Source organism: Rhinolophus sinicus, chromosome 15 (genome assembly GCF_057876585.1).
Source record: "Rhinolophus sinicus isolate RSI-liver-muscle chromosome 15, RSI-T2T, whole genome shotgun sequence".
Classification (NCBI taxonomy): domain Eukaryota; kingdom Metazoa; phylum Chordata; class Mammalia; order Chiroptera; family Rhinolophidae; genus Rhinolophus; species Rhinolophus sinicus.
The window spans coordinates 4,856,224-4,883,176 of NC_142515.1; the positions used below are offsets into that span (position 1 = coordinate 4,856,224).

Genomic DNA, 26,953 nt, shown 5'->3' on the forward strand with positions numbered 1-26,953 from the left:
TCCAACCACCTTCTTAAGGAAGACTTTCTGGTCCTCACGCTCTGCTGGGTGCTATATTGCTCTGTTTTCCTTCACACTGTATCTTGCCATTTTATTTGCTTGTATCCTAGTTTCATGTCTGCCTCCCCCATTGGACTGTCTGTTTCAAGAGGACAGAAACATATCTCCTTTGCTCTCCACTGTTCCCAAGAGTCCACCGTAGAAGCTTGTGTGATAAAAGCCAATCCTATCTGGGCGGGTGATGGATGGATGGGACCGTTGCCCCGAGAAGCACATGGTGTTCATGTGGCCTCTGTGGTCCCTGCCTCCCTGCTGTGTGGTCTCCTGGGGCCTCTGGCCGTTCTTTGTAAGATCTTAAAATGTCCTTCTAGTTCCAGGGTGGGAGACTTTGTTCCCAATTAGCATAGTTTGAATTTGCTAAGTTGAATTTTCTAAGCTGACTTTGTGATAAACAGCTTCCCTCACCCCGCTGACATCCCCTCCCACACTGAGTCAGGGTTGGTCTGTTTCACCAGTAGAATAAAGCAGGAGTGTAGTGTGTGACCTTCCACTTTTTAGCTCAGTCTCTTAGATCTGTCCCTTTGGGGTAAAGATGCTGCCAAGCCATGAAGATACCTAAGCCGACCTGAGGAGAGGCCCAGGTGGAGAGCTGAGTCCTCCCACCAATAGGTGGCAGCACCGCTGTGTCAGGCCTGTGAGTGCCCCACGTTGCAGTGGACCCCCCAGCCTCAGTCAAGCCCTCCGATGGCTGCAGCCCCTGTAAGCAAAGTAGCAGCTAAAATCCTGTCTTCCGTTTGAACCAGAGAGGTTGCCTCCCACATCAAAGGGAGGCAAATAAGAAGGTGTTACGTAACATTAAAGAGTAGAAAATACAAAGTCTGAAGACTTGACTGAAATGCCCGTTAGCTTGGCAGCGCCTCTCCAAAGAGGTGTGTGTGTATGTGTGTGTGTGTGTGTGTGTGTGTGTGTGTGTGTGTGTACTCACATGCGCACCCACCAATAAGAGGGTGCAGTTCACAGTCTGTTGGGAAAAAAGTTGTGCTGATCCCGACAGTGTTGAGGGGGCTGTTGTCTGCTGAGAATACAAGAGAGGCGCTTTTTACTGGAGCAGGGAAAAGGCTAAAACAATAAACCAAATGTTTAAGGAAGCCAGCCACGATCTCGGACTCATGATTGGCTTGGTTTCTAGGTTTAATAACAAAATTCAGAGAGAGAGAACCAAAGAAGAGGTTTCTGCCTGTTGCGATTTTCCACCTCCTCAAAGGCTGCCTCCTCCCTGAAGCCTTCCCTGACTACCCAGGCTCCATGACCCCAGTCTCTGAATGCCCCCACCGTGTGGTCAGGCCACCCAGCTGCACACAGAGTTTTTCCTTTTGTATTTGTGTTGAGGAGAGACACGAACTAAATTCATCCACCTTCATCCAGAGGCACAGCCAGGAGTTGTGAGCCTGGGGGTGTGGGCGAGGGCAGGGCCCAGCTGTTGGAGAGGTGGGGAGCAGGCCCCACCACTGGACTGCCCCCTCCACACATCTGTGGTTCCCCCATCTGATGTTCCAGATGCAGCTTTTTTCTAACTTTTCACATATCTTCTTATGGTCCTAACTGTACTGCCCATGTACTGCCTTCAGCATCATACTACTTTTAAAAGTTATTGTTTTTGGAGAATGGGTTCAGAAGGAGTAATTGTCCTCTCCCAGTTTGCTTCTTCTCCCGGCCCCACCGCTGTTACACTTCTGCATTCACTCAGCAAACATGGATGGAAGGCAGTGTTGCCAGATAAACATAGGATGCCCAGTGAAATTTGACTTTCAGGCAAACGACAAATGTTCCGTGCAATGTTTGACTTTGAATTACAAATTTCACTAGATGTCGTTTTTTTATTTTCCTAAATCTGCTACCCTAATTGACTGTCTGCTCCGTGCCAGCCTCCCTGATAGGAAGACGAATAAAATACTGGGGGTGCCAAAAAAATGTATGCACGTGACTTGTATTCGTCTTTTGTTATTGGTAATATATTGAGTATTACCATTTTAATAGATTTTCCCTTTCTTAAAATGTGTATACATTTTTTTTATTTTTTTTTTGGCACCCTCTGTAAAATCCCTGCATTTTTCAGCCCACCAGAAGAGACAAACACCTAAGTAAAGAGTGTTTTGTCTCTAAAACTGTGCTAGAACCACACCCACCCTGGGGAGGCCGGGAGGTCCCCAACCCCGTGGGGGCGTAGTCTTAATATCTCAGAGGCACAGCTCAGAGGAGGCTTCCTGGAGGATTTATCTTGAGTGGGACGTCAACGTAGACTGGCGCCCCCTAGAGGCAGGAACCTTGTCTTCTACTTTTTAGGATCCTCTCTGATCTTAAGCAGTAGATGCTGGGCAAAGTCTTATTATCCTCTTCATAGTACGCAGTTTCATATTTTGGTCCCTTCCTACAGAACAGACATAATGCAGCTCTTGATCATTTTACTGAGTATGTGCTACTCTGCATTGTAGCTTCACACTTTTATTTACTAAGTTTCTTAGACTGTCCCAGTGCAAGTGAGACTGGCAGTAAGCAGTAACTTGCCATCAAAGATGAAGCCATGACATTTGTATTCTTTTGAGTTAACCCCCAGGTCCTATATGCCCACCTTTCCACCCCCACCTCAGTCACCAGGCTTCTCAGAGACAGCTGGTGGCACTTGGGTTGACTTTTCACCATGGATTTGCTGTGTAACTAACGCAGCCTGGTTCTCCCCCACCATGTGCCCGGAACAGCTTTTGGCAAAGTCAACAGCATCCTTAATAGAGTCCTTGAGCTTTTCTCCGTCTCTGGGGCCTTCCGCCTTTTGGTCTTTGAAGTTGGGGATCCCTTTGTCTTCCTTCGAGCTGCTGCCCCTGGATTTCTTGGTTCCAGGTTTGTCCTTGTTCTTCTCCCTCCCTGACCGCCCCACTAGCTTCTTCCCCTCTTCCTGTTCTCGGCCACCAGCCTTCTAAGTCTATGCGACTCCCCAGGCTCTGTCTTCTGTCTGCTTCCCTTTCCCTGCATTCTCTCTCGGGACCCTTTTCCATACTCCCAGAGTTCCACTCTCACCTCTGTTAACGTGACAAAGGTCTTCAACCCCAGCCCTGACCTTTTTGCAAGGGTCAGGTCTGTATTTCCCACTGTCTTAGATCATCTCTATCTGGATATTATGCCATTCTCTCTAGCTGCTAGACCCTGCAAGTGGATTTCTTGAAAGCTGAATGGCTTACTGGCATCTACATTCGGGTTGTGACACAGCCAATTTCTAAGCACGGATCCCTACTCAATGTAATGTAATCAGGACACTTTAATTATATATCCACCTTCTGGACCCAACTCACCAAGCTAGCCTTTGTTTTGGAATGGACTCTGCCTGAGAATGATAATCTATTGTTGAGAATTACCTAATGAATAAACTGACTCTTGGTTATGACTGACAGAAAACTAATGAAAGCCTGCTGTGTTACAGAGGGATTATTTTTTTCTAATTAGAAAACTGGAAAGTCCTGGGGTATTTCCTGGCTTCAGACACGATCAGCTCCATTGTCTCAAAGTGACTCAACCAGTGCCCTCAAAACTGGTATTTATTCTGCAAAGCTCTGAGCTTAGCTACTCTCGATTAGCTCTGTTTTCAGAGAGCCCAGTCTTCATAGTGGCAAGACAGGTGCCCGCGGCTGCAGTCTCATAGCAACCTTGTAAACAGGAGTCCTCAAATTGAATCTCTGAGAACTGATTTGGGTCATGTGTCAACACCTGAAGTCATCATTGTGGTCAGAGGAATGGGATAAGTGACTGACCAAGTCAGGGCCATGTGTCCACCCTTGGTACTGGAGGAGGAGATAGTCAATCTAATCACGGGAACTGAGTATGACTGGTGATTCCCCCAAAGAGCCCTGGGTTCTGCGACTGTACGAGAGGAGAATGGAAGGCAAGCTGGCAAAATGGTGTATGTCTACTCAACTGTATGAATGCATCTCTCCAGTTACCCCAGAGGAAGCTTTGTGACAGCTGACACGGGCATTACTCTAGGACTAGCAAGTGATAAAATCTGACCTTCAGGTATGAATGTCCTATGGACAGGACTCTCTGCGTGTTACAGCTGTTACTTGCAGTTGCTCACTGTGGGATGGTAACGCTTCGTATCTGAGATGAGGTGTTCAGATGTACTCCACCACAAAGCGCACCAGGCATCAGCCAGTTTGCAGTGGATAGTTTTAAGCTTCTAGGATATAGTTTGAGGGTGTTTCCTCCAATAGAAAATCAAGATTTGAAAAAAGTAATCAAAACACCACTTAAAACTTAAATTCGTTTTAATCAATGACTGTGTAGAAGTTTGATTTTATATTCTCTATTAAATATGTTAAATAAATGAACAGTGAAAGTAAGATTTCTAGGGGGGGGTGCCCTAACCTTAACCCATTGAAAATGTCTGACTTCAGTAGCATGCATTTACGTGTGAGTTCTGGTGTAGTTCAGGGGGCTGGGAAGCGGGGTGGGAAGGGCAGAGTGAAATCTTCCACACTCTCATGGTGATTGGGACACAGATCCAGCTAGAGGAAGGGGGCTTGCAGCAGTCACATAACTGGTCCCCCCTGGTGCCAGACTTTAAATTTATGTGGGTAAGGAAGCTAACGAGTAAGTAAGCATCAAATCTCCAAAAGATACATCTGAATCTTGTGCAGTCATGCAGAGTTGAGAGAATAGAGCACCTCCAGATTCTCGGGACCTGGGAGGGTCACCCTCAAAACATAGGCACTAACCAGACGTGGGCTGAGTCTTACTCAGAGTACATGCAACCCAGCCCTGCAGGTGAGGGATTTAGCACGTCGGTCTAATCTGCCCCCAGAGGCAAGGCTGCCCTCTCTCTGGTGGGAAATGTCATCTGCAGCCTGCATCGTACTTTCATGTACAATGTCTAACGTGAAATAAAAAGTATGACATGTATAATAGACATGTATAAAAGACATGTATAAAAATTAAGCAAGAAAGGGACTTATTGTAATGAAGAGAGGGACCTGCCATAATTGTATTTGGAATCATTTCCCTTTAATCTTGAAAACTTCCTTAGAATTTATTCAATATATATATCAGTAAAATTACTAGACCAAAAAATCTTCAAAAGACAAAACTGTATCACAGTGGAGATTTTTAATTGCACTAAAACAAAAAACAGTAAAATGTACCTATTTTAAGTATACAATTAAATGAATTTTGACAAATGTATACACCCGTGAAACTGCCACCAAAATTAAGATGATTGAATATTTCTATCATCCCCAAATTTTTCTTTGTAATCAGTCCCTCTCATCAACTCTGGCCCCAATCAATTTTTTGTTTTCATTACTAACATTCAAATTTCTCTCTTCTAGAAATTCATATACTGCATGGAATCATACAATATGTACTCTTTTGTGTCTCACTTCTTTTGATAAGCATGTTTTTAAGATTCATTTGTGTTGTTGTTGGTATCATAATAACTCACTGTTGGATCTTTCACAGTTTGTTTACACATTCACCTGTTGATGGATATTTGGGTGGATTCAAGTTTTGAGCTATGAAGAATAAAGGTGTTATGACTATTCCCATGTAAATTGTTGTATAGACATATTATTTCTCTTGGGAAAATATTTAGGAGTGGGATTCCTGTTTCAAATGCTAAGTTCATGTTTAGCTTTCTAAGAAGTTGTCACATTGTTTTCCAAAGTGGTTGTACCATTTTGCTTTCCCACCAGCTATATATATATAGTTGCTCTTACTCTTATCAACACTTGTAGTCTCAGTCTTCTGTTTTTAATCTCAGGATTCTCATGGATGAGTATTAGTATCTCATTGTGATTTTTGTTTACATTTCCTTAATATCTAATGAGATTGACTATGTTTATGTGCACTTATTGACCACTCAAATATGTTTTATTTCTGGTAAATATTCAAAAATTTGTGTCCATTTTTAAATGGGTTTTTTATACCCTTCTTGAGTGGTAACAGCGATCTATGTATTCTGGATACAAATCCTTTCAATTGCAAATATTTTCCTTTCTTTTTTTTTGTTAAATAGTCAAGTCATTTAATATTCTGGAATATATATGCCTTCATCCTTGAAGTAGTCAATTTATCTGATATACATTGTCACATTACTATATTTTCTTAATGATGTCTTTTGAGAGCAGAATTTTAAAAATTTGAAATCGATCTTACCAAATAGTGCTTCATTTTCTGTAGTCTATCATTTTCCATCCTTTAACTTTTAACCCATCTGCATTTTTATATTTAAAATGTGTTTCTTGCTCACAGCATATGGTTAAGTCTTGCTTTTTCACATAGTTTGTCTCTGCCATTAATTTGCAGTGTTTAGACCATTAACATTAATGTAATTATTAATATGGTTAGCTTTATGGAAATTGTTGCTATTTATGTTCTACATTCCCTTCTGTTTTTATGTTCACGTTCCTACTTTGTTTTGGTTTAGTGTAGGTTTTGTGTGTGTTTTTTAATATTCCATTTTTCTACATTGTTTTCTCTTTGTCTTCATTGATTGGTTGGTTGGTTGATTTATTGATGCTGTTTGTGGGAGGCATGATGTTTCTCAGCGTTTCTCATCTGAACCACAGAATCAAAAAAAATGAGTTAACTGTGTATTTTCTCAGTTCTCCCCAGAATGACACATAACCAGCACCACTTAACGGCATCAGAAAGAAGTGAATTCATTATGTATAATGCATGTCTTAAGGCCTTACAGTGTAATCTCTGGAGGAAGCTTTTTTATCAAAACTTCAAACTTGAGAAAGGCTGTGGAATTTACAATGTGCTTCTTTAACTTATTCGTAGTCTCCTGTCAAATAATATTATGCCATGGTGTGAGAATTAAAAAATTCCTTCGGCCTAGGATCTTCACCCTTCTATGAACCAGCCACTTCGAGGTATTAATGTAATGGTGGTCTTACTATAATATTAGGAAAAGCAAGGTGAGGCATTACCTTGCAGTGAATCAGGGAGCCTGTCACCGTGGGTAAAGAGACTTATTTGTGCAGAGTTAGTCTGTCTCAAAGCATGCATGTGGCTAGGCCAGGATGCAAATATATTGCTTGTTTCCCTGTCGTGCACAAATAATTTCCTTTTACAACACTCTGGTTTTCCTCAAAGCATAATACCTCGCCTCAAAAAAGTCCCAAGGGCTAGGAATAGGGTCTGACCTTCTTATTGGCCTTTAATGTGTATCTTGAGGGAAAAGTACTCTATGAGAATCTTCTGTTCTTAAGAAGTAATTTAATGACCTGTCTTAGGAAATGGCCTGAGATCCTTGTATATATAGGCTGTTACATTACTCTTTTCAATCAGGTGCCTACAGCTATTTAACTATCCCCACTAATCACGAAAGACCAGTTTACTAAGGGAGAAAACAACAGTGTTGCTTAGAAAAGCTGTACAAGCATTTGTACTTCTCCAGCACAATGACAGCAGCAATAAAAACAGCTGTTGTTATATTAGTGACATACATAGGTTAGCACGAGCAACTGGAAGTACCGCACGCTGCCATTAATGGGGATTTTACCGACCCACGACCAATGTATGCAACGGGCTATCTGTTTCCTGAGACAGAAACGGGTCACACTGTACTTAAAGAAACGCTCGCTTCCCGTATGTAAAACTACTTAGCCCATCAAATATAGAACATTATCAAATCAATCCTCCCTCCCCTCTCCCGGTCTCCCCCAGGCGTCGGCGTTCTCCCAGCACCCGGCTTTCAACTTTGTACCTTCCTTGGCTTATGTTCTTCTTTTCTTCTTCATGTGCAGCCCGTTCCAGCTCCATGTCACCTGTTCTTCTCTCTTGCCAAGGTCACGTCTTTTCTAGCATCACAGCCACTGTGCCCAACTAGTGGAAATGGGATGCAGTGAGTGTTTCACTGTATTAAGACTTTAAAAGCCACACAGTTTAGCATTTATAATTCTGCAAAGATACATTCTTTGGTAATGGTATGGCTAGCCTATTTAAAAGGAAACTTTCTTTCTTTCTAGAAGTTTTTGTTAGTGGTGATTTTCAGTTTAGCATAACAGAAGATCCTGTCCACTGGTGGTCTCCTTTTTAAAAACAACTAAGTGCAAACTGGGTTTAGACAGGGGACAACTGTACTGGTTTTAGAGGTAGTTTCAAACCCTTAAGACCCCTCCCCCCCTCCTGTACCTGGGGCTGGTTATCCTAAGTGTCCCCATGCAAGGGGTGCATTCTCCCCTATGTAGCTGCATGCTTTTTTATCATCATAATTTCTGGTTTTGCTAAAACTCGTTTATCATTCTCAAAATATCATAAAAGACCAATTACTTTCTAAAAAATGCTGACTTTCCATTTTCGGCCCAAACTCCCCGAGATCGCATGCAAAAGGAACACGAATCCAGAGGCACATCTGTGATCACAGGAACAAATTCGTAAGGGTTTCATCTGAGCCCCCATCTTGTGGAAGGACAGTCTGAGGGCTGGAGGCTGAACTTGCAGAGTTTGGCACAGAAACAAGTGTGGTGAAGCAGAATGAACAGTTTGGAATGATAAAAGCAAGGAGAGGGGAGGGCGGAGTGGAGTGGGATTTGAGGAACAATAAGAGAATTAAGCCAAATGATTATTTGATTTAAGCATCAAAATTGGATGACCCTGAGAAACCCTCTGGAGAACACACTGCAGATTGTTGCTTCTCCAGAGAATGTCGAAATTGTAGATAAGGCCAGGATGTGTTTTGTACATTATTTGGACTGGAAATTTTTCTTAAGTGGCTCAAGCTGTCCCATGGTCATGATACATGCTACCCATATATGTTCCTTAAAATTGAAAAGGATTACGTGATTAGGCCTCCGTCGCAGACTATAAACTAAAGAGGCAGAGTATTAACCATGCGTTGAAATTAGGAAAGACCTGAGAGTATTTGCAAAGTGTGATGTCGTCCGCTTGGATGAGAGGAGAGCGGACCCATGTGTTTTTATCTTGAGTATTTCTCAGTGGACTTGTTTTAGTCCCTGCCTTTCCATTGCTCAGGATTAATGCATACTTTTGATGATTGTCCTCAAATCTTCCTGCCAACTGGTCACACCCTACAAGCCTTGATCTCACATAAATACACAACCCCCGCTCCAAAACCCCACTGTTCCAACTATACCACCCCACTCCCACCCTGCTGTTCCTTTTGCCTATATCCAAGTTTTTGCACATTTGACTCAGAAACATGAAAGTTCTTTCCTCCCACCAGCATGCCCTAGTTTTCCTTTAAATGAGAACAGAAGACCTGTCTCTTCCAAAAAAACCTCCCCAGATTAAATACACATTCGTCGATTTTCCAGGGTACCGTCAATTCTGATACTGAGTGAAACTACATTCATACTGACATAGATTGCAGGTAGCTGCTCTATTTTGGCGAGTTTTCTCCCACTTGAAGGTGGTCTTAAAAATTACATAACACATCTGTTTGCATATGTAAATAAAGTAATAAGAAAGAGTGCTATTTGTAAGCCAGTGGTTGTTAATACTTATTGAATCATGGACCATCTGGTTAAATACAACTATTCATGAAGAAAAACTTTAAATCATGGTTTCTCAACTGGGCAACTCCACATTTTGGACTGGATAATTCTGTGCTGGGAGGGGTGGGTGCTGTCCTGTGTCCTGGCAGATGTTTCGTGGCATCCGCGGTCTCTACCCACTAGATGCCAGTAGCACCCCTTACTGACTCATTGTCATGTGTCCCCTGTGGGCAGAATCGTCTCAGGTTGATAACTACTGATTTCAACCTACCTGTAGAAATACTTGCTTGTTTTGAAAACTTGGTTTTATTCAGTAGACAAAACTGAAAACACCTGTTTACAGAAACCTTCGAGCTCTCTTGGAAGTTGGTCTTTTTCATCATGGTACAGTTGTGGAATATCATGGAATATCCTAGCAATGTTTGTGTTTGAGCAGCACTCAACATGTGGATTGTGCAAAGAATTATGTGCTCAGCCTATGGAGACTTTTACAGCCGGTAAACGTTGCTTTTATTCTTCTGTTTAGAATTTTATTCTACAGTCAGGTCAGTTTTTTGTGTTTCCTATTCATTAAAAAAAAAAAAAAAAAAAAAAAAAAGTGAGGTCCTTTGTTAGTAAGATCTGCAGTAAATAAAGTTGGGGTTTTATGTTAATAGCAGAAATGCTGAAACAGTACTTCCGTATTCAAAAAATGTGTTTTGACCATAAATTATGTAGACACATGTGATTGATCATTGCTCTGTAGAAATAATTTTTCTCTCTAAGTTGTGAAATTGTGATTCAGATAATATGCAGAAGTTACTCCCCCATTTAAGGGGGCTAGCTCTTAGCTTGGGGGGGGGGTCCTGGATTTGGCCGTGGGGAGCAGGAAGAGGTGCACTGATGGCATCAGCCCTCCCTTTCCCCACTCTACACATCACCGGGCCCCCAGCACCCAACTCCTATCAGGGATTGAGCAGCCTCCTTCCTTGTTTCCTGGGCCACCTTGGAGCTTTACCTTTGACCTTAATCCCAGCTCTTGGCTGGCATGAGTGGACAGCAGCTGTGTATGATTTATAGCATTGAATGGTTGGAAATCCCTGCGAGGTTCTTCCAACTGCAGAATGCTGTGTGCTGACATCTTCAGAAATAGAAGGTTGCACATCTCACAAATAAATCCACCGTATTTTATCCTGCCAAGGCATAGAGAATAGGAAAACGAGTTAAAGGGAATACTTTGAAGATGGTGAACTGAATGACAGTGATGGGGCATGTGAGAGGAAAAAAGCTGATGGGTAACGGCAATAAAACATTAAGAGAATAATGTGGAATAATTCCGGCTGAGCACCCACTCATGTGTTTATTGGGAGTCACAGTTACTTAGTAAAAAATCCATGGGAAGGAAAGAGACCTGGAGTACACGTCTTCCACTTATAACTACTGATATGTGTATATGACACAGATATTGCTCACGTGACCTTGAGAAAATTGATTAATCTCCCTGGGTTTTTCTTCTTCACCTATAAAATGCGTGTCTTTATCTCTGTGGGCCCAGCACCCTGCATGATGCCTGGCACGTAATAGATGGTTAACAGATTTGTTGATAAATTAGTGAAAATGAAGAAATGGGTGTAGCCAGAAGAAATCTGGACTATGTCTCTAGTGACTGAAGTTCCAGGTAGGAAACCAAGGTCTGGGCTCATGGAATCTTCTTCCAGTTGAAAACATGTTATTGGAACTAAAGACATTGAAAATGGACATGGGCTGTGTTTAAAGTCCTATAAACTCATTCATTGGATTACGTTTACTTCTTTCTCTAACGACTGTTAAATCATGCCTTTAATATTCATTTAGAGGTTCCCACGTGTTAATCTTACTTCCTCATTCCTTCCTGCATCTCCAAGCAGCTATCAAGGTAATTTTCCTCTTGCCTGAGGAAAGCTTTTATTTCTCTAATGCAATCTGTTACTTATGAGTTTTCTCAATTTTTGTCTATCAGAAAATATCTTTATTTCACCTTCAATTTTGAAGGCTATTTCATGGGATATAGAATTGTAGGTGAAAATTATTTTCTTTGAGTACTATGGTATATTTCATTGTTTTCTATGATGTCATCTGTCACATGTTGCTCCTTTTAAGATATTGTTTCTCTTTTCCCCTTCGTTTCCATTTTCCAGCAATTTTACGATGTTAGGTCTAGGAGTGGTTTTTCTTTATAGTACTTGGGATTCGTGGTGTTTTTAGGATATGGGTCTTGATATCTTTTGCCAATTTTGGAAAATTTCTACTTTCTCTTCACATATTGCTTCACATTACGCTTTAGTTCTGAATATTTTCTTCAGATCTATTTTCCATTTTGCTATTTCTCTCTTTAGTTGTGTTTAAACTGTTGAAACTATTGAGTTGTATTTTCCAGTTCTAGAATATTCATATGGTGCTAGTTTTCTGCTAAAACTTTTATTTTTTTAATTTCTTGAACATATTAAGCATGGTCATTTTAAAGTCTATTTCTGTTAGTTCCATTAACTGGATCTCCTGTTGATCAGTTCCCACTGCCTACGATTTCTCCTGCACTTAAGTCTCATCTTCTTGATGTCCACTTCTGCTGGGTTATTTTTTGAGTGTCAGATATTATACGTGAAAATCTGAAATATTGTTTGAAGCACTGATGTTATATGGCTGGTGCCCAAGCTAGGGGCACTCGTGATCAGCGACTGAGCTGGTATCAGTCTCTGTGAGGACTAGGCTACTTCTCACTCACCCTTTTCCCCAAAGTGTGGCATTTAGAGATCCCCACCCAAAGTCCAGAGTGGGGGTTATCAGTACCACCGCTTAGCAGGTTCTGCTATCCAGTTTTTGTCTGCTTAGCCCTGTGAGTCTGCTGAAAGTTTTGCTGAAGTTTTCAGCTTCTCAACTGCCTCTTCTAACATCTACAGATGCCTCGGGTGGGAAAGTTAACCTTCAATTCTGGGTTCATACCTTGGGTCTCCTTCTCTACCTGGGTCATGGTCTCATAATTCTTCACTACTTTGGAAACTCTCCATTGCCTTCACGTAGGGTTTTGTATATTTTCACAGCTTTACTAGCTGTTCTCAGTGGCAGGAGGAATCCAAATTACTCAGGCTGTCATTGCCAGAAGCAGAACCCCTGCTTCTTGTACCATCAGTTTAATGACTATGTAATATATCGTGTGGCTCCTGTGTCATTTTTTTTTTTTTAACCATTCCCCTAGGGTCAACATATAGGTGTTTTCTGACTTTCAATATGAACTATACTAAATGTTTTTCTTTTTGAGTGTGTGTGTGTGTGTGTGTGTGTGTGTGTGTGTGTGTTGGGGGGGGCGTTGCTTATATCTGTGCATACTTTTCTGGTTATTTCTTTTAGATGAATTCTTGGGAATGGAATTGTTGAATCAAAGATATATACATTTTTAAGGAATATTATAACTATTTCCAGATTGCTTCATGGAAGGCTATACCAATTTACACTTGTACCAGCTGTGCATGAAATTGCCCATATCTTGACATCTTGCAAACACCAGAAAACTGTACTTTATTAAACCTGGCATGGCCCCAGATGGCTACCAGGTTGGCCAAAAGAGTCATGGCTTTAAAAGTACTCAATCAGTTTGAACTATAGTTCAAAATCCATAAGATAAATCAGTAAGCAAAATGAAAAGGCCTTCAGTTCAATAAAAAAATAGCTAAGCAGGTCTAGGATGGGGAAATTCGGTATGTACAACAGCAGTTCATAGGATGAAGGGCTGGGAAGCATAGTAGGTAACAAGCTAATAAGTCCTGGACTCAATTTATAGACCTTGATGGTACAGATCAGGGAGGATAAGGAGCAGAAATAAACTCTAAATTAGGTGACTCCTGTCTGAAATATTACAACTGTAGTTGCGTTTTAAGACCCTGATCGACCTGAGGTCCATTGAGTAGAGTCCCAGAATGGTGACTGAGTTGGAACTATACCACGTGAAAAAGAGTTGAAGAAACAGGAGTGTGTAGCTCCCACAGATGGTGTTTTGGGGAGGGAACGATGACTTGGCATGACTTTGAAAATGTAGTTCTTTCAACAAGATATTTTAAAATAAGGAACAGTTACCTACCAAGCATTTTATTTTAAAAAATGTTTTGGTACAATCTCCTGATGGTCCCCACAAACAGGGACAGATAGGAGCCTGTTGTTCTCTCCAGCCACTGTCTTTCATGAAAGCTACCTGCCAGGAGCTTGAACGGTTTAGCAGACATGATGTGTGGGTGCAGGGTTTATTCGCGGAGTGCATGTGTGTTTCCCTGTCGTTCAATGTTTCATCACACACGTTTATATTTAGCTTTTATTGTTGGATGAAGAAAGATCGGCTTGCCTTCTGTCCACCCCACACCCTATGCTTGTGTTTGTTTTGTTTTTCTTTACAAATAGCATCCTTCTAGGAAAGATCAACAAAGTGTACAGCTTGAATGGGGACAGGGACATGTATGTTTTTGTGGTGAGGGATAGAGTCCCCTAGAATTATGTTTTTTTTGTTTTGTTTTTTTAAATATATTTTTATTCTCTCTCTCTCTCTCTCTCTCTCTCTCTCTCTCTCTCTCTCTCTCTCTCTCTCTCTCTCTCTCTCTCTCTCTCCTTTTCCCCTGGAGTTATTGAGAAGGAATTTATTAACCATTCTCTTCTTATTCAGATAACTAGATTGATCATTTAGATGAGGTTCTTAGGAGTAATTTTTTTCCCAACAATTCCAATAGAAGAACAGAACTAAATATATGTGTGTATAGGTATTTTTTGTGATCGGATGTTATGGTTTGTAACAAAATGGAAACTAGATTGTAAGAATGGGGCTGTTTTGCTGGATTGGAGGGCAAAGCATATTCTTAGACAAAGCAACATATATATGATCAATAGAAAGGGCAGTACAGAGTAATCCTCCCTGTCTGTCACATCAAGGGCTTCCGACATGCCAGCCCTGTCCAACGATTGATATAAACCAGGTCATTTAATCCTCCAGGCTCGTATTACTATGATTTACAAGTGAAGAAATGGGGCCTTGGGGAGGCCGACAGTCACAAAGTCGCAGAGGTAGTGAGTCATGGAGCTTGGATTTGACCCCATGTCCCTGTGGTTCTAATTTATTTTGGGGGAGGGGAGAGGTTGTAATAAAGAAATGAGTTCCAGTTTAGCACAAAGCTCCTGATGGGCTTAACTGAGCTCCTCGTGTATCTTCCACTAAGCCCGGATTTTTGTTTCTAAAGAATTAGCAAGGAAACTTTTAATTTAAACTTGATGACCATGCAACAGTTTTTATATGTCCTTATTTCTGTGTACCTTTAGGTAAGATCCTGTTTTATGCTTAAGAAAAATTCACACACACACACACACACACACACACACACAGACAACTTTTTTATATGAAATGTCTTCTAGCTAGTTACTCATCTGAAATCTTTCAAATCTCTTTGAAATTGTTGCAAATAAAAGATTTTTCAGCAGGACTTCGGGTGTTGCTGTACGACATTCTCTCTCCAGAAAATAATGGGATTCTGGTTTTCATCGCTTAGCAATCTTGTTGGCCAGTTATGAGTTATTCATATCTGTGTCCTGCTTCTCTCTTGTCTCTTCCTTCTCTGTTTTGCCTTTTGTCAGGTCAACTTACTTAGTTTTAAGGTCCAGTTAAATTGATTATTTGTCTAGTCATGCATCATTGTTGTAAGGTCGTTCTTGGGAATGGAGTCCCTCTTCCCTCTTCTCAGCAGGGCAGGGAGGACAGCCCTGAGCACACCTGCCTGTCCTCCCACAGGCAAAGCCATGGACAGCCCTGGGAAGGAAGTGAAGGCAGTGACCATGAACTTCATTTATTGTGTCCACTTGGAGGCAGGCAGTATGGTCCTAGTAGAAATCCTACAGACTCCACAGTGGCCTTTTAAACGCTATCTCATTGGTGCTCTTGTGGTTTAGTTCAAGATGAGCTAATCCAGGAAGGTGCAAAATGCACATTTGTGATCATTCCAGCCTCATTTTCAGCAAGGACTAGATTTACTAGTTTGATCTGAAAATTGTGTTGAGGGTGAATTTAAATACCTAACTTTTCAATACAATAATAAAGTAACTAGTGTACTCATTTGTGCAGTATAATAAGATATTTTCATGACTTTGAGCTTTTTGACCAAGGTCAAGATTAATTAGGATAGACAGCCTGCACTGACCATAGCATCTGTGCTAAGCATGTAATATTAGGTAAAGGAATGAATGAGCAAGATTTTGTAAAGTATTGATCAAGCTAATCCAACCAATAGGTGTTAATTGTGTACTTTGGTTGTACAAGAAAGCAGCACCTAAGACACCTTGATGACTTCTCAGTGTGGGCTTAGGCTTCAAGGAGCGTGGAGCCTTGTGAGTACACAGCCATGGACAAAAATACCCGCACTGCACGCAGGGTGTGGAAGTCTGGCTTAGGTGCAGAGAGAGGAAAGGCGAGCGCTACCTGAGCCATCTGGGAGGGCTTTGAAGGTCAAGGAGCATCGCAGGGGCCTTATGGGATGGGGAGGAAGTAGTTCAGGAAGTAGAAGAAGAGTCAAGTGAAGGAAACGTGTGCTCACCCATTCCTTCCAGGCACATCTATAGTCACCCTACTTGTCATCACCCTACTTGAGTTTAGACCAGACACTGTGAATTCAGATGCCACCAGGGGCCAGGCTGGTGTTACAAACAAGTAAGGCTTGCCAGGCATAAGATGGTAGATGACCTTTGCCCCTTGGCCTCCATGTGCAGTTCCACTAGGGCACAGTTGAGCTGGGGGGCCTGGCAGCTTTAATTCAGTGTTAGACAGTTGTCGCCACCAAGTCTGATATATTTCCATTTGTCTGATATATTTCCCCTCCAAGAAGCTGTGCATCCAGATTTGTCTGAGCATTTTCCTAACACTTAGATGTCAGCAACTAAATCAAATTGAGAACACTTGGTGGCACGCACTTGGGACCAAACCAACGACAGCTGCAGGCTGAATGAACCTCATGAATTGCCACCCTGAGAAACGTGGTCTGGCCACAGTGGTTCTGAAAATGTGGTCCTCAGATCAGCATCAGCATCACCTGGGGACTTGTTAGAAATGCAGATGCCCAGGCCCATCCCCGCTCTACTGAGTGAGAACCACTACGATGGGTCCTCGAATCGGTGCTTCAGCTGCCCTCTGGGTGATTTTGATGCTCGCTCAAGTTTGAGAATGTTTTCTACATTTGTTCTGAATTTATTTGAGCAAAACTGATGACAGTCGCCAGGAAGCAAATTCTCAACAGATTGAGAAAATGCTCCAGAGAAGGGCAGTTTTGCAGCTTATTTTATACATTAGAATCAAAGGAGAAGATGTAAGGAGGGTCACATGAAATCCATGGGTGGTAGATTAAGGGGGCGGGAGAAAGCAAGTGGGGGAATCTCTGGGATTGGATAAAACGCAAAATGAGAGACACACACAGGCTTCTCTTAAACTGGTGGGTACAGGATAGTTAACAATTAACATTTACAGCACACAGAAGTGGTATTTGGGGGAACAAGATAACTGACGGGTTCTGTGGTCTCTGCCCTGGGGTGGTGGGGGTACCCTAAGGGGTCTGGAAAATAAAATTACTCTGACATTTCAAAGGTATGTTATCTTAGGTGCAAAAAGACAACAGATGGGCTCACTTTAGGTAAAGCTTGACCTTTATGGAGGAAGCTACAGGCCTAGGATGTGACTACCTGCCATTACCCACTTTTAGTTAGGACTTACCGTGTTTCCCTGAAAATAAGACCTAGCGGGACAATCAGCTCTAATGTGTCTTTTGGAGCAAAAATTAATATAAGACCCAGTCTTATGTTATATAAGACCCGGTCTTGCATTGTATTATATTATATTATATTATATTATATTATATTATATTATACCTGGTCTTATATTAAAATAAGATCAGGTCTTATATTAATTTTTGTTCTGAAAGACACATTAAAGCTGATTGTCCCGCTAGGTCTTATTTTTGGGGAAACATGGTCTTATGTTCAGACTATCCTATGTGGTTACATTCGGTCTCTGAGTTTGTAGGGCCTGCCATACAGACCTCCCCTGAGCTTGTCAGGTTTAGTATGTGGCCCCTTTTTCATCTACAACAGAATTCCAGAGACACTCCAGGGGACAGAGGATGAGGAATGCACTTGGGGAAATGCTGGGGGGGGGGGGGGGGGGTGAAATGCGGTGCGGTTTAAACCCTGTAGCATCAGAGGTGCCTGTTGGATGTGTCTGGTGGGGTATTTGTATCACATATGTTAGGCTGGAGATTTGGAACTAGGGGTCTCTTAGATAGAGGGTGAAGTTTTCGGTGTCACTGGACTTATGACTGGTTGTCACTAGATTATGACTAATATTTTAACAGGAAGAGAATTGTACCCAAGGTTTCATTCAGCTAAGTATACCTATTGGGGACCTTTTTGTCCCAGAACCAAACCAGGCTAAAGATGGGAAACTATATCCTCAAGGGGTTCAAAGCCTTGTTAGCCAGTAAAGTGGGGGTCCGTCAGATGGCTCCAGGAGGTCACTCGCGTTCTTTTTCTTTTTTTTAGGTTTGGAATCTGTGCTTTTTATTTTATTTTATTACTTGGGGAATGTTGGGGAACAGTGTGTTTTTCCAGGGCCCATCAGCTCCAAGTCAAGTCATTGTCCTTCATTCTAGTTGTGGAGGGTGCAGCTCAGCTCCAAGTCTAGTCGCCCTTTTCAATCTTTAGGGGGTGCAGCCCACCATCCCATGCGGGAATTGAACCGGCAACCTTGTTGTTAAGAGCTCGTGCTCTAACCATCTGAGCCATCCGGCCGCCCCTACGGCAGCTCAGTGGCAGCTCGTTGTCTTCAATCTAGTTGTGGAGGGCGCAGCTCACTGGCCCATGTGGGAATCGAACTGTCAGCCACGTTGTTCAGAGCTCGCGCTCTAACCAACTCAGCCATCCGGCTGCCCTAGGTCACTCACGTTCTTGTCTCACTCTTCTTGAGTCCTCACTGGCAGGGCTGCGTCTGGGCCCAAAGTCCAGTTCTCTGCGGGCTCCATTCTCCTAACTGGGCAGAGCAAGCACCCCTTCCCTTTCTTCTTCCTGCTCGCTCTCCCTCCTGATTCTGAGGCCCAAACACCCCAAGAAACAGCATGAAAGGCAAGCGATGGGTAAAGCTGGCAACACTCGTACTCCAATTTTTGTCTAAAGTTGTGAAATGTGAATTCTCAAAGATCTCTGTGAGACTTTTAGCATGAGTTTTCATTGAGCAATTAGAGAGTGTCTTATAGAAAGTTATCAATTAGCTGTGATGCTGTTTGTAATACAGAAACGTGTTTGCCGAGGCTTCCGCCAGTACACAATGGCTTGGCAGTGCTTCTGGGATCGATAGCAGGATTACTGAGATCACAGTGATGCTTTATAAATGTCCCCTAGTCAACACAATGGGATATTCTTTCTAGAAGACAGCTTGCATGCAAACAGAGTCACAACTTAATCTATTAACTTCTGACTGACAGTTTTGAAATGGTGTGGTAGAAAAAAGAAAATGGTACATGAATATTTCCAGACATCAGATTAGTTAGAGAAATGAACTTTGGATTGGAAACCAAGCTGTCTCATTAATAAACACCTTGCATGCTTTCTAAGGTGTGTCCTGTAAGACTAGGCAAGTCATTCCAACAAGCAGCACTCTGTGCCATTTTCTAATATTATAATGTCCCTGATTATACCAGTAAGCGCATCTTACAAAGTATTACCTTTAGGATATTTCACATCAGAATGAAGTGCATGCACATATTTTGTGCTGTAGCCGCATGGGTCTTTCAGAACTTTCTGTCCCCTTCTGTGATACTCAGTACTCATCAGACAGGCCTAAGACCTTCTTTCCATATAAAAGGAGAAGAGCCGCATTGCTTTCAGCCATCAACCCAGGAAGTGGCGCTGTGCCTGAGTCATAAATAGGCCCCCAATTAATCTATAATAATTTGGGGGGAAAACTTACAAGCTTTTAAAAAAAAGTCTCATTTATAATGTCCATTTAGATCTAAGTACAAAAAGCACAGAAGAGTTGCAATTGGGATAAATAGCAATAAATAATAAGTGAAGTGGTATTTTGTCGCTGTCATGCTGTGAAGTAGCAGTTTCATTTGTGATTGGATTTCTGTAATAAACACGCATTTTCATTTTATCATGCACGATGGTTTCCAAACACGATTTGCCATTGGAATCTCACAGCAGTCTTTCTGATTGTATCATTTTTATATCGCTGCTTAACCAACTACCACCACTTAAGTGGCTTAAAATGATACCCATTTATTATCTCTCCATTCGGGAGATCGGAAGTCCAGTGGCTCAGCTGGGCTAAAATCTCACTGGGTTAAAATCTCACTGGGTTAAAATCAAGGTGTTCGCAGAGTAGCCTTTTCTGGTGGAGGCATTAGGGAAAGATCTCTTGCTTCTTAGAGATTTTGGCAGAATTTTAGTTCTTTAAGGTTGTAAGGCCAGTCCCTCTGTTCTTACTGGCTATAAATTGAGAGCCATTCCCAGCTTCTAGAGGCCACCTCGTTCCTTGGCTCATGGCTTCCTTGCTGCATCTTCAAAGGAAGCAAAATGGGTCAAGTTCTTCTCATGTCCTATCTCTCTGCCCCCAGCAATGAAAGGGTCTCTGCTCGTAAAGACCCCCATGATTACATTGGGCCCATCTGAATACTCCAGGATAATTCCCCTGTGTTTACCCTTCATCGTATGTGCACCATCCCTTTTTCCAAGTACATAGGCTAACATATTCACAGGATCCAGGGAAACTGAGGCCCAGCAGAGTTAAACGCCTGGCCAGCAGTCCCTCAGCCCGAGTGGCAACACCCCGCCAGTGTGGACAGATCTCTCACCTAAGCTCCCTCCCATTGTACAGCCTCCCAAATGGAAAAACACTGTGTTTCCAAGGGGATAGGAAACAGTTCTTTCTGATTTAAAGTTAATGTTCCTTTGCCATCAAAGGAGAAATTGTTACACATTTGTAAAGTTCCAACTCAAGATGCCCCTAGAAGCCAGTCGGGCTCAGTGACCTCCTTCCGGGCTGTCGGGGGTAGTTTGTGGATGTGAAAGTGTATCTGGGTCCTGGCACTGCCAAGGCCTTCTTCACACAACATTCCTCATCATAAGCCCTATTTCGTGGTGGGAGAGTAGCATTGTGACATCCACGAGGGGCCGGATGACAGGAACGTGGTGCCAAGGCGACAGGTGGGCTTGTGAGTCTCTTTGAAGGGGTAACCTAGAAGTCGTGATGGGAGTGACCTTGGCTCTCGACCCCACATTTTATTCTCTTAATGCAGTTCCCTTCCTTCTGCTGGCTCCGTGCCACCGTACTGCAACTTTATGATCAAGGTCAGATTCCTCTAAGTCGTTGAAAATTGGCTCTCCTTCCAGGACCTAGAAACACCAACATGACGCTGTGTATGTTTCCATCCATCAGAGAGAAGCTGTAAGTGTCGCTGCGTCCACATTGGTTGACTTGAGATATTTTGCACCAATACGGGTGAAAGAATTTAAATTCCAATTTGGATGAGGTCCCAGTTACACAAATGATAGAAGGCAGCACAGCATGGATAAAGCCGAGATGAAAAATAAACTGTAGCTAATCAATCGATCACTCTCTACACATCTGTTTACACTTCCAGTTAAGTAGGCGTTGCTTGCCAAGTCCTCTGGAGATCCTGAGAGAGAGCACCGGGCAGGTGAGGGTCCGAGCAATGGGACCCTGGCCGGAGCCTTACTTTGCTGACCTGCCTGAGCAAACCATCTGGAGGCAGCTGGTCTAACTCTTTCTGTGAGGAACTTACAGGGAGAGAGACCTCACAAGAAACCACATCTTGCTCTTGGACTTCTAGCTTCCAAAACTGCGAAAATAAATTTCTGTTGCTTACGCTACCCAGTCTGTGGTATTTTGTTACAGCAGCCAAAGCCGACTAACGCAAGGTCTTCTAAGATTCTGGTAATATTTTGGTTTTGCATCTGGGAGCCTTGATGATGATTTTATTGTTTTTTAAATTGTGCTTATACATTTTATGTACTCTTTGGATGTGTTTTTTCCAAGTGAAAAAGTAGAAGTGTAATGACTTCCAAAACATTAATGGCCTATTGATTAGCATTTCGTTGATTTATTCAGCAAATGCAGTTCTTTAAGCTTTCAGTAAAAGACAGGTCCATTAGGGGTAACCAAGCTATCACTTCTAAGAAAAGGATTCTGTATTTAACCAGCCCTGGTTCATTATTTCCAATGTATAAAAATCAAACGGAAATGGAACGAATACATGCTTTCAAATTAAGAAATCTAAGGCAATTAGTGCTTTTGAATTAAGACAGCTCTCCGTTCTCCTTTTCCATTGATTTCTCCTTACCGTTCAGATCTCAACTAAAATACACAGATAAAGGTCTTTCTGCCTCCCTGGGGGAAACTGTATTCCTTTGAAAGATGTTGACATCCAACTATTATAACAGCTCCTGTAGGGACTTTATGTGGAATTAGTTCCAATGTTAATGTTTAAAGGAGCTCACATCTTGGGGGGAATAAAGGGTCCTGCAGATATTTCATGTCTTGAGTAAAGACTCTTAATTGTTGACTTGGGCTCGCAGAAGGGAGTGTGGCATGTTTGGCCACCTGAAGTAGTTTGGAGGCCACCTGGGTTAGGGATGTGAGTTAAGGGACACTGCCATGGGGAGGGGGCGGGGTGGGGGTAGTGGGGGGTTGTTCTTAGGGCAGGCCGAGAAACGGGATTTCCAGGGCAGGACAGAGAACATAGGTGCTTGCTCCCCACTGACAGGGGGTCACACACGGAGGAGGGTTTCCTGGGGCCGAGAGGAGAGGAGAAGGACAGAGTCTGCCTAGCGAAAGCGAGGAGAGTTTCACAGTGCTCTTCACCCGAGTCATTAATTCCTTCATTCACCAAATATTAATTGAGCTTCTATTATTCATCTGGCACCTCCATGGACATAATAAACAAGTGGACCCACTCATGAACATAGTGAATTATTACAAGTACAAAGGAAGTTCTTCCTTACAAGGAGGAAAAGCACAGGAAACTGGAAGAAAGAACACCTGGGGAGGGGAAGGGGTTACAATCAGACTGGGCCGTGAGGTAAGGCTTCTTTGAATTTGGACATTAAAGCTGATGCTGAATAGAAGAGTTGCAGGGAAAGCATTGCAAGTAGAGGGAACAGCGTGGGCAAAGCCTCAGCGCTGCAGGGCAGTCCGGTGTGTTTGAGGAGCTGGCAAGGCCAGTGTGGCTAGAACCAGGTGAGCAAGGAGAACAGCCGTGTGGGTGTGGAGGGAGCCAAGGGCACAATACAGACTTGGCATCTTAGCATCCAGTGCAATGCCAGTGCAGGCTCGTTATAAGCAGAGGTGGGTTGATGAGGTTGTGTTTTTAAAGATATCCCTCCGCTGCCATTGGAGAATGATTAGGGGGAAAGCGAAGGTAGATCTGGAGGGGCCCAGGTTAGAAGGGATTTGCAACAATCCAGGTGAGAGATGACTAAGGTGTGAGCTGGAGCCGGGTGCTCAGATGTGACCTGGACAGTGAGCATTGTGGTTTGGAGGGCATCTCAACGGGGCCTTTTCATGGCTTAGATGGAGCTGGTGAGGGAAGAGAAGGCTTCAAGGAGGGCCTCACGTTTCTGGCCTGAGCAGTTGGGGAAAGGAAGGTGCTCTTTATTGAGACAGGGAAACTGAGGAAGGAGTTGATTATGGGGACGTGGGGGTAGAGTCAAGAAGGGTTCCACAGGGACATGGCCAGAGGAAGAAAGTGCAAAGGTCAGGAGTCCCGGCCATGCCCGTGCCATCCAGGAGGCTGCTGCATTTTCCAGACTTGTCCTGGTCTTGGGGTCTGAGGCTGGTCCCCAAGAGAAAAAATCTTTTTCTCTCCTGCCACTAAATATGCCTGTAGAGCAGATTCAGATACTGGCAAGTCAAAGGGGAATTTTTTTTGACTGACTTTTCTTGTTTATCTTTCAGAATCATCCAGAAGTGTTGAATTTTCGAATACAACTGGAAAGCAAAGAACTGACCATAAATCTGGAGAGAAACGAGTAAGTCACGTTAATTCTTGTTTATTGCACGATAGGAGAAAGTTAAGACAGTGTGGACTGAAAAGTGCTGTGTGATTTATGCTGGCATTTCGAGAAACAGAACTAAGTACGTGGATTTGTAATGCAGATTGGGATTTGAGGCTGGAATTCACTTCAAACAGTGATCCAATGGAAAAATAAAAAATTTCATCACTCAGAAAAAAGAACTTCATAACTCAGCAGGTTTTTCTGAGTTCTGATATTCTTCTCTTCAGAGCCCAACTTTTTGAAGGACAGCATTTAAGCACCCTCTCTTCTGTTCAAATATAATAGCTGTGTTCCGTAATTGGTTGACTTTTGGCAATTCCTGGGTTATACAAGGAGAAACAGCTTCAAACAGATAGAAATGTTTTCCTCCCTGAGAAATACCAAGAGTTTATTTTATCTTTCTGGGTTTGTCTCCAGTGGTAGAAAGTATTTATCTTTTTATTTAAAACTTTGGCCCTTTCTTTGCAAGGTTATATACATTTCCAGAAAATGGCATTGTATTTGTTTCTGGGACACATGGATAATGTTACATAGTTTGTATGCCTTCCCAGTAGAAGACGTGTCTGCTTCAGGGCATAAGTAAGAACAATTCATACTTTTGTCATCCTTTATACTGTGTGGGTATCCCCATGGCTTCCTCAGATCTAAAGGACCCCTCACTATTCTGTTTGATTAGTACCAGAAAAGAACTGAGCTCTTCTTTAAGCAACCTGCATCGAAAGCTATAAATCAAATTCTCAAGTCCTGCTTCATTCTCTCTTCTAAAACTATTGGTTCCATTCTTCACCCACCAGTGAAGGGCTGAGGCTTCTTTTGTTTGTTTCTGTTTCTTTTTCTTTCTTCTTTTTTTTTTTTTTTCTGAAATGATAGCCTCATTGCGATGAGTTCTGCCAGAGATACCTAGTCACAAAAATCTGCCTCTTGGTGTTTCTTACGTGTTTACCCCTCACCATTGTGATTTTGTAAGCAGTAAATGTGTTTTTAACTTCGCTTGTGACTTAATGATCTTAAAATAGGGGTTCAGGCATACATCTTGGAGAATCAGGAAGCTGAACAGAAACCTGTATGTTGCTTGTATAAATATTTTCATGGGGTTTTTTTTCCACATAAGAATATTGTGGGACATTGGACATTTTAATTTTTGTATATTGCTGTTTGTATGTGATTTGGAAAATACATCTGTGGGCAAAACTAAGTATTCTCTGAAAGGTCAAAAGAAAATACATCTCGTGGTGGCGGTGCGTTTCCTCGATGGGGATTTAGGATTGGCAGTTGGATTTGGAAAGTGTCTTTCCTGTTTTAGGCTGTTGGAGGAATATGGTAAATAGCATGAGTAGGACAGATCCTGAACTTTCCAATTGTGTTATAACTGCAGGTAGAGGAACAGAAACAGGCTTAGTAAAACCTTAAGTCATTTGTTTTTACTACAAAACGTGCTGTAAGAAAAAAATAGTAAAGAGACCAAAAGAAAAAAAAAGTGCTCCTACGACCAAACACAGTCCTGGGTAATATTTTGGTGGATGTTCATATAGATTTTTTCCTTATGAGTAAGGTTTGCATCTTGTGTCGTCCTAGTTGATATTATGTGCAATTTGATATCCTGCTACTTCGTTTAGCTTTATAATGGACACCCTTTCTCATGTAAAAATGCATTTCTTAGAGGCCATGTGGTTCTTTGAGTCTATAAAATGGCTTAATAGCCTTGTTCACGGTTCCCTCTGAAAATGGTTTACCTTTCATTAACGCAGATAATCTAATGCAGGTAGACAGTGACTAATTTGTAATAAAAAATCATTTTAAAAGGTGCCTTAATTTTCTCACTTCCAATTTGGGGCCTTTCACAAAAAAACCTCAAAGGTAGAAATGTCAAAAGCATAAAACTCTTCTTGATTTATTTCTCTCTTCCAAGCCATACCGCCAACTTATGTTTTGGAAAATATGTGGAGAGTGTTTAATATGTTTACTATAACATTCTATAGCTTTATTTTAATTCTACTACTTATTCTAATTGTAGAGATTTCATTCTGATAAAAATAACGTTTTCATAAGTAGAGCATGCCAATACCACTCTGAATAAAGCATTCCCCCAAATAATTCAGCCTACCAATTTCTTGGAGAAAGGTGACGTGTCTGTTTTGTACGGACTTCATGTTTGAGAGAATGAATACCAAAAAAATCTCTAGTTTTATAAGTAGAATGAAATGCTTGTAGGCGACTAGCAGGTAATGCTGTCAGACACAAGTGGTAATCAATTATCTGGTATAAAATAGAATTTTTAATTTGAATAGCCTTTGGCTCAACACATCCAATTAGAGAATTTATCCAAACTGAAGCTACAGCAGCCAAAGATGAAAGTGCAAGCAAGAGTCATTTCAGTATTTAACAACCAGCACAGTAGAGAGCCTGACCAATCAGAAGGTAAGCTGGTGCCCCCAGGCTGGGAGGCAGCCCTTGTTCAAGCAACATCACTGCAGACTGTTTTTACTTAAGAGTACATCCATAGGAGATTGAGTAAGTCAATTATGGCTCAGCTATGAAACAGAGGACTACACAGCAGTTAAGGATGATGGTGGACCTCTTTATGATTATCAAAACATGCATGATATTATCAGTGTAAACAACATGTTGAATAATAATTTATATGGTATTCAGGTATAATTTTTAAATTATACATGTGTGCACGTGTGCTGAGTATTAAGAATATGGAAGACATTCACTTTCTTATTGTCTTCATGTTTTACAAGAAAATAGTGCTATTAAAATTAGGAGAACTTTTCATATTGAAAGGAAAATAAGCTGCTGCAAAAAATCTTAAAAATGGTTGAAAAGAAGAATGTCGAAGTATTTATTAGTCATAAAGAGGAAACGCTGGATTTTAGAGAGGCCTCCAGCAACTTGCAGAGGGTTAGAAAGCTCTACCCATTGAATACTGGGTCTTTAAATATCCGGGAATCTGTCTTAATGAAAAACCTGCTTAGAAATCACAAGTGAGAAAGTCGTGAGGTAGCTTTACTGCCTTATATAAAAGGCATAATCGAAAGCTAATGCTCAAAGAGAGTCGCCTAAGTGACCCGACTCAAAAACTCTTCTTGTAAACCAGCTCTTCGTGAAGGAGAGCTGAATTTGAATTAAGCAGTTGCTTCAGGGAGTCTATTTTATTTGCCTTCTGGCATCCCTAATTTGTGCAAAGATCGCATGCTACTCACTTCAAATCTGCGTCTGTAGAGCCATAATCGAATGTTTAAAGAAACTCAAGGCTTCCCCAGAGAAGCGTTTTTCAGAGTTGCTGTCTGCCCTGGAGCTGCAGGGACCTGCTTTATAACTTCCGTTAACTGGGCTGGGTCCCTGTG

General features: G+C 42.0%; 1 protein-coding gene across 1 annotated transcript in view; it reads left to right on the top strand.

The window, feature by feature from the left end:
* ADAM12 (ADAM metallopeptidase domain 12) overlaps nt 1-26,953 on the top strand; it is a 317,444-nt gene that overhangs the window by 52,539 nt on the left and 237,952 nt on the right. Inside the window, exon 3 of the mRNA XM_074338816.2 lies at nt 23,503-23,576. Within this exon, the coding sequence (XP_074194917.2) occupies nt 23,503-23,576 (74 nt within the window). The remainder of the gene's footprint in view (nt 1-23,502; nt 23,577-26,953) is intronic.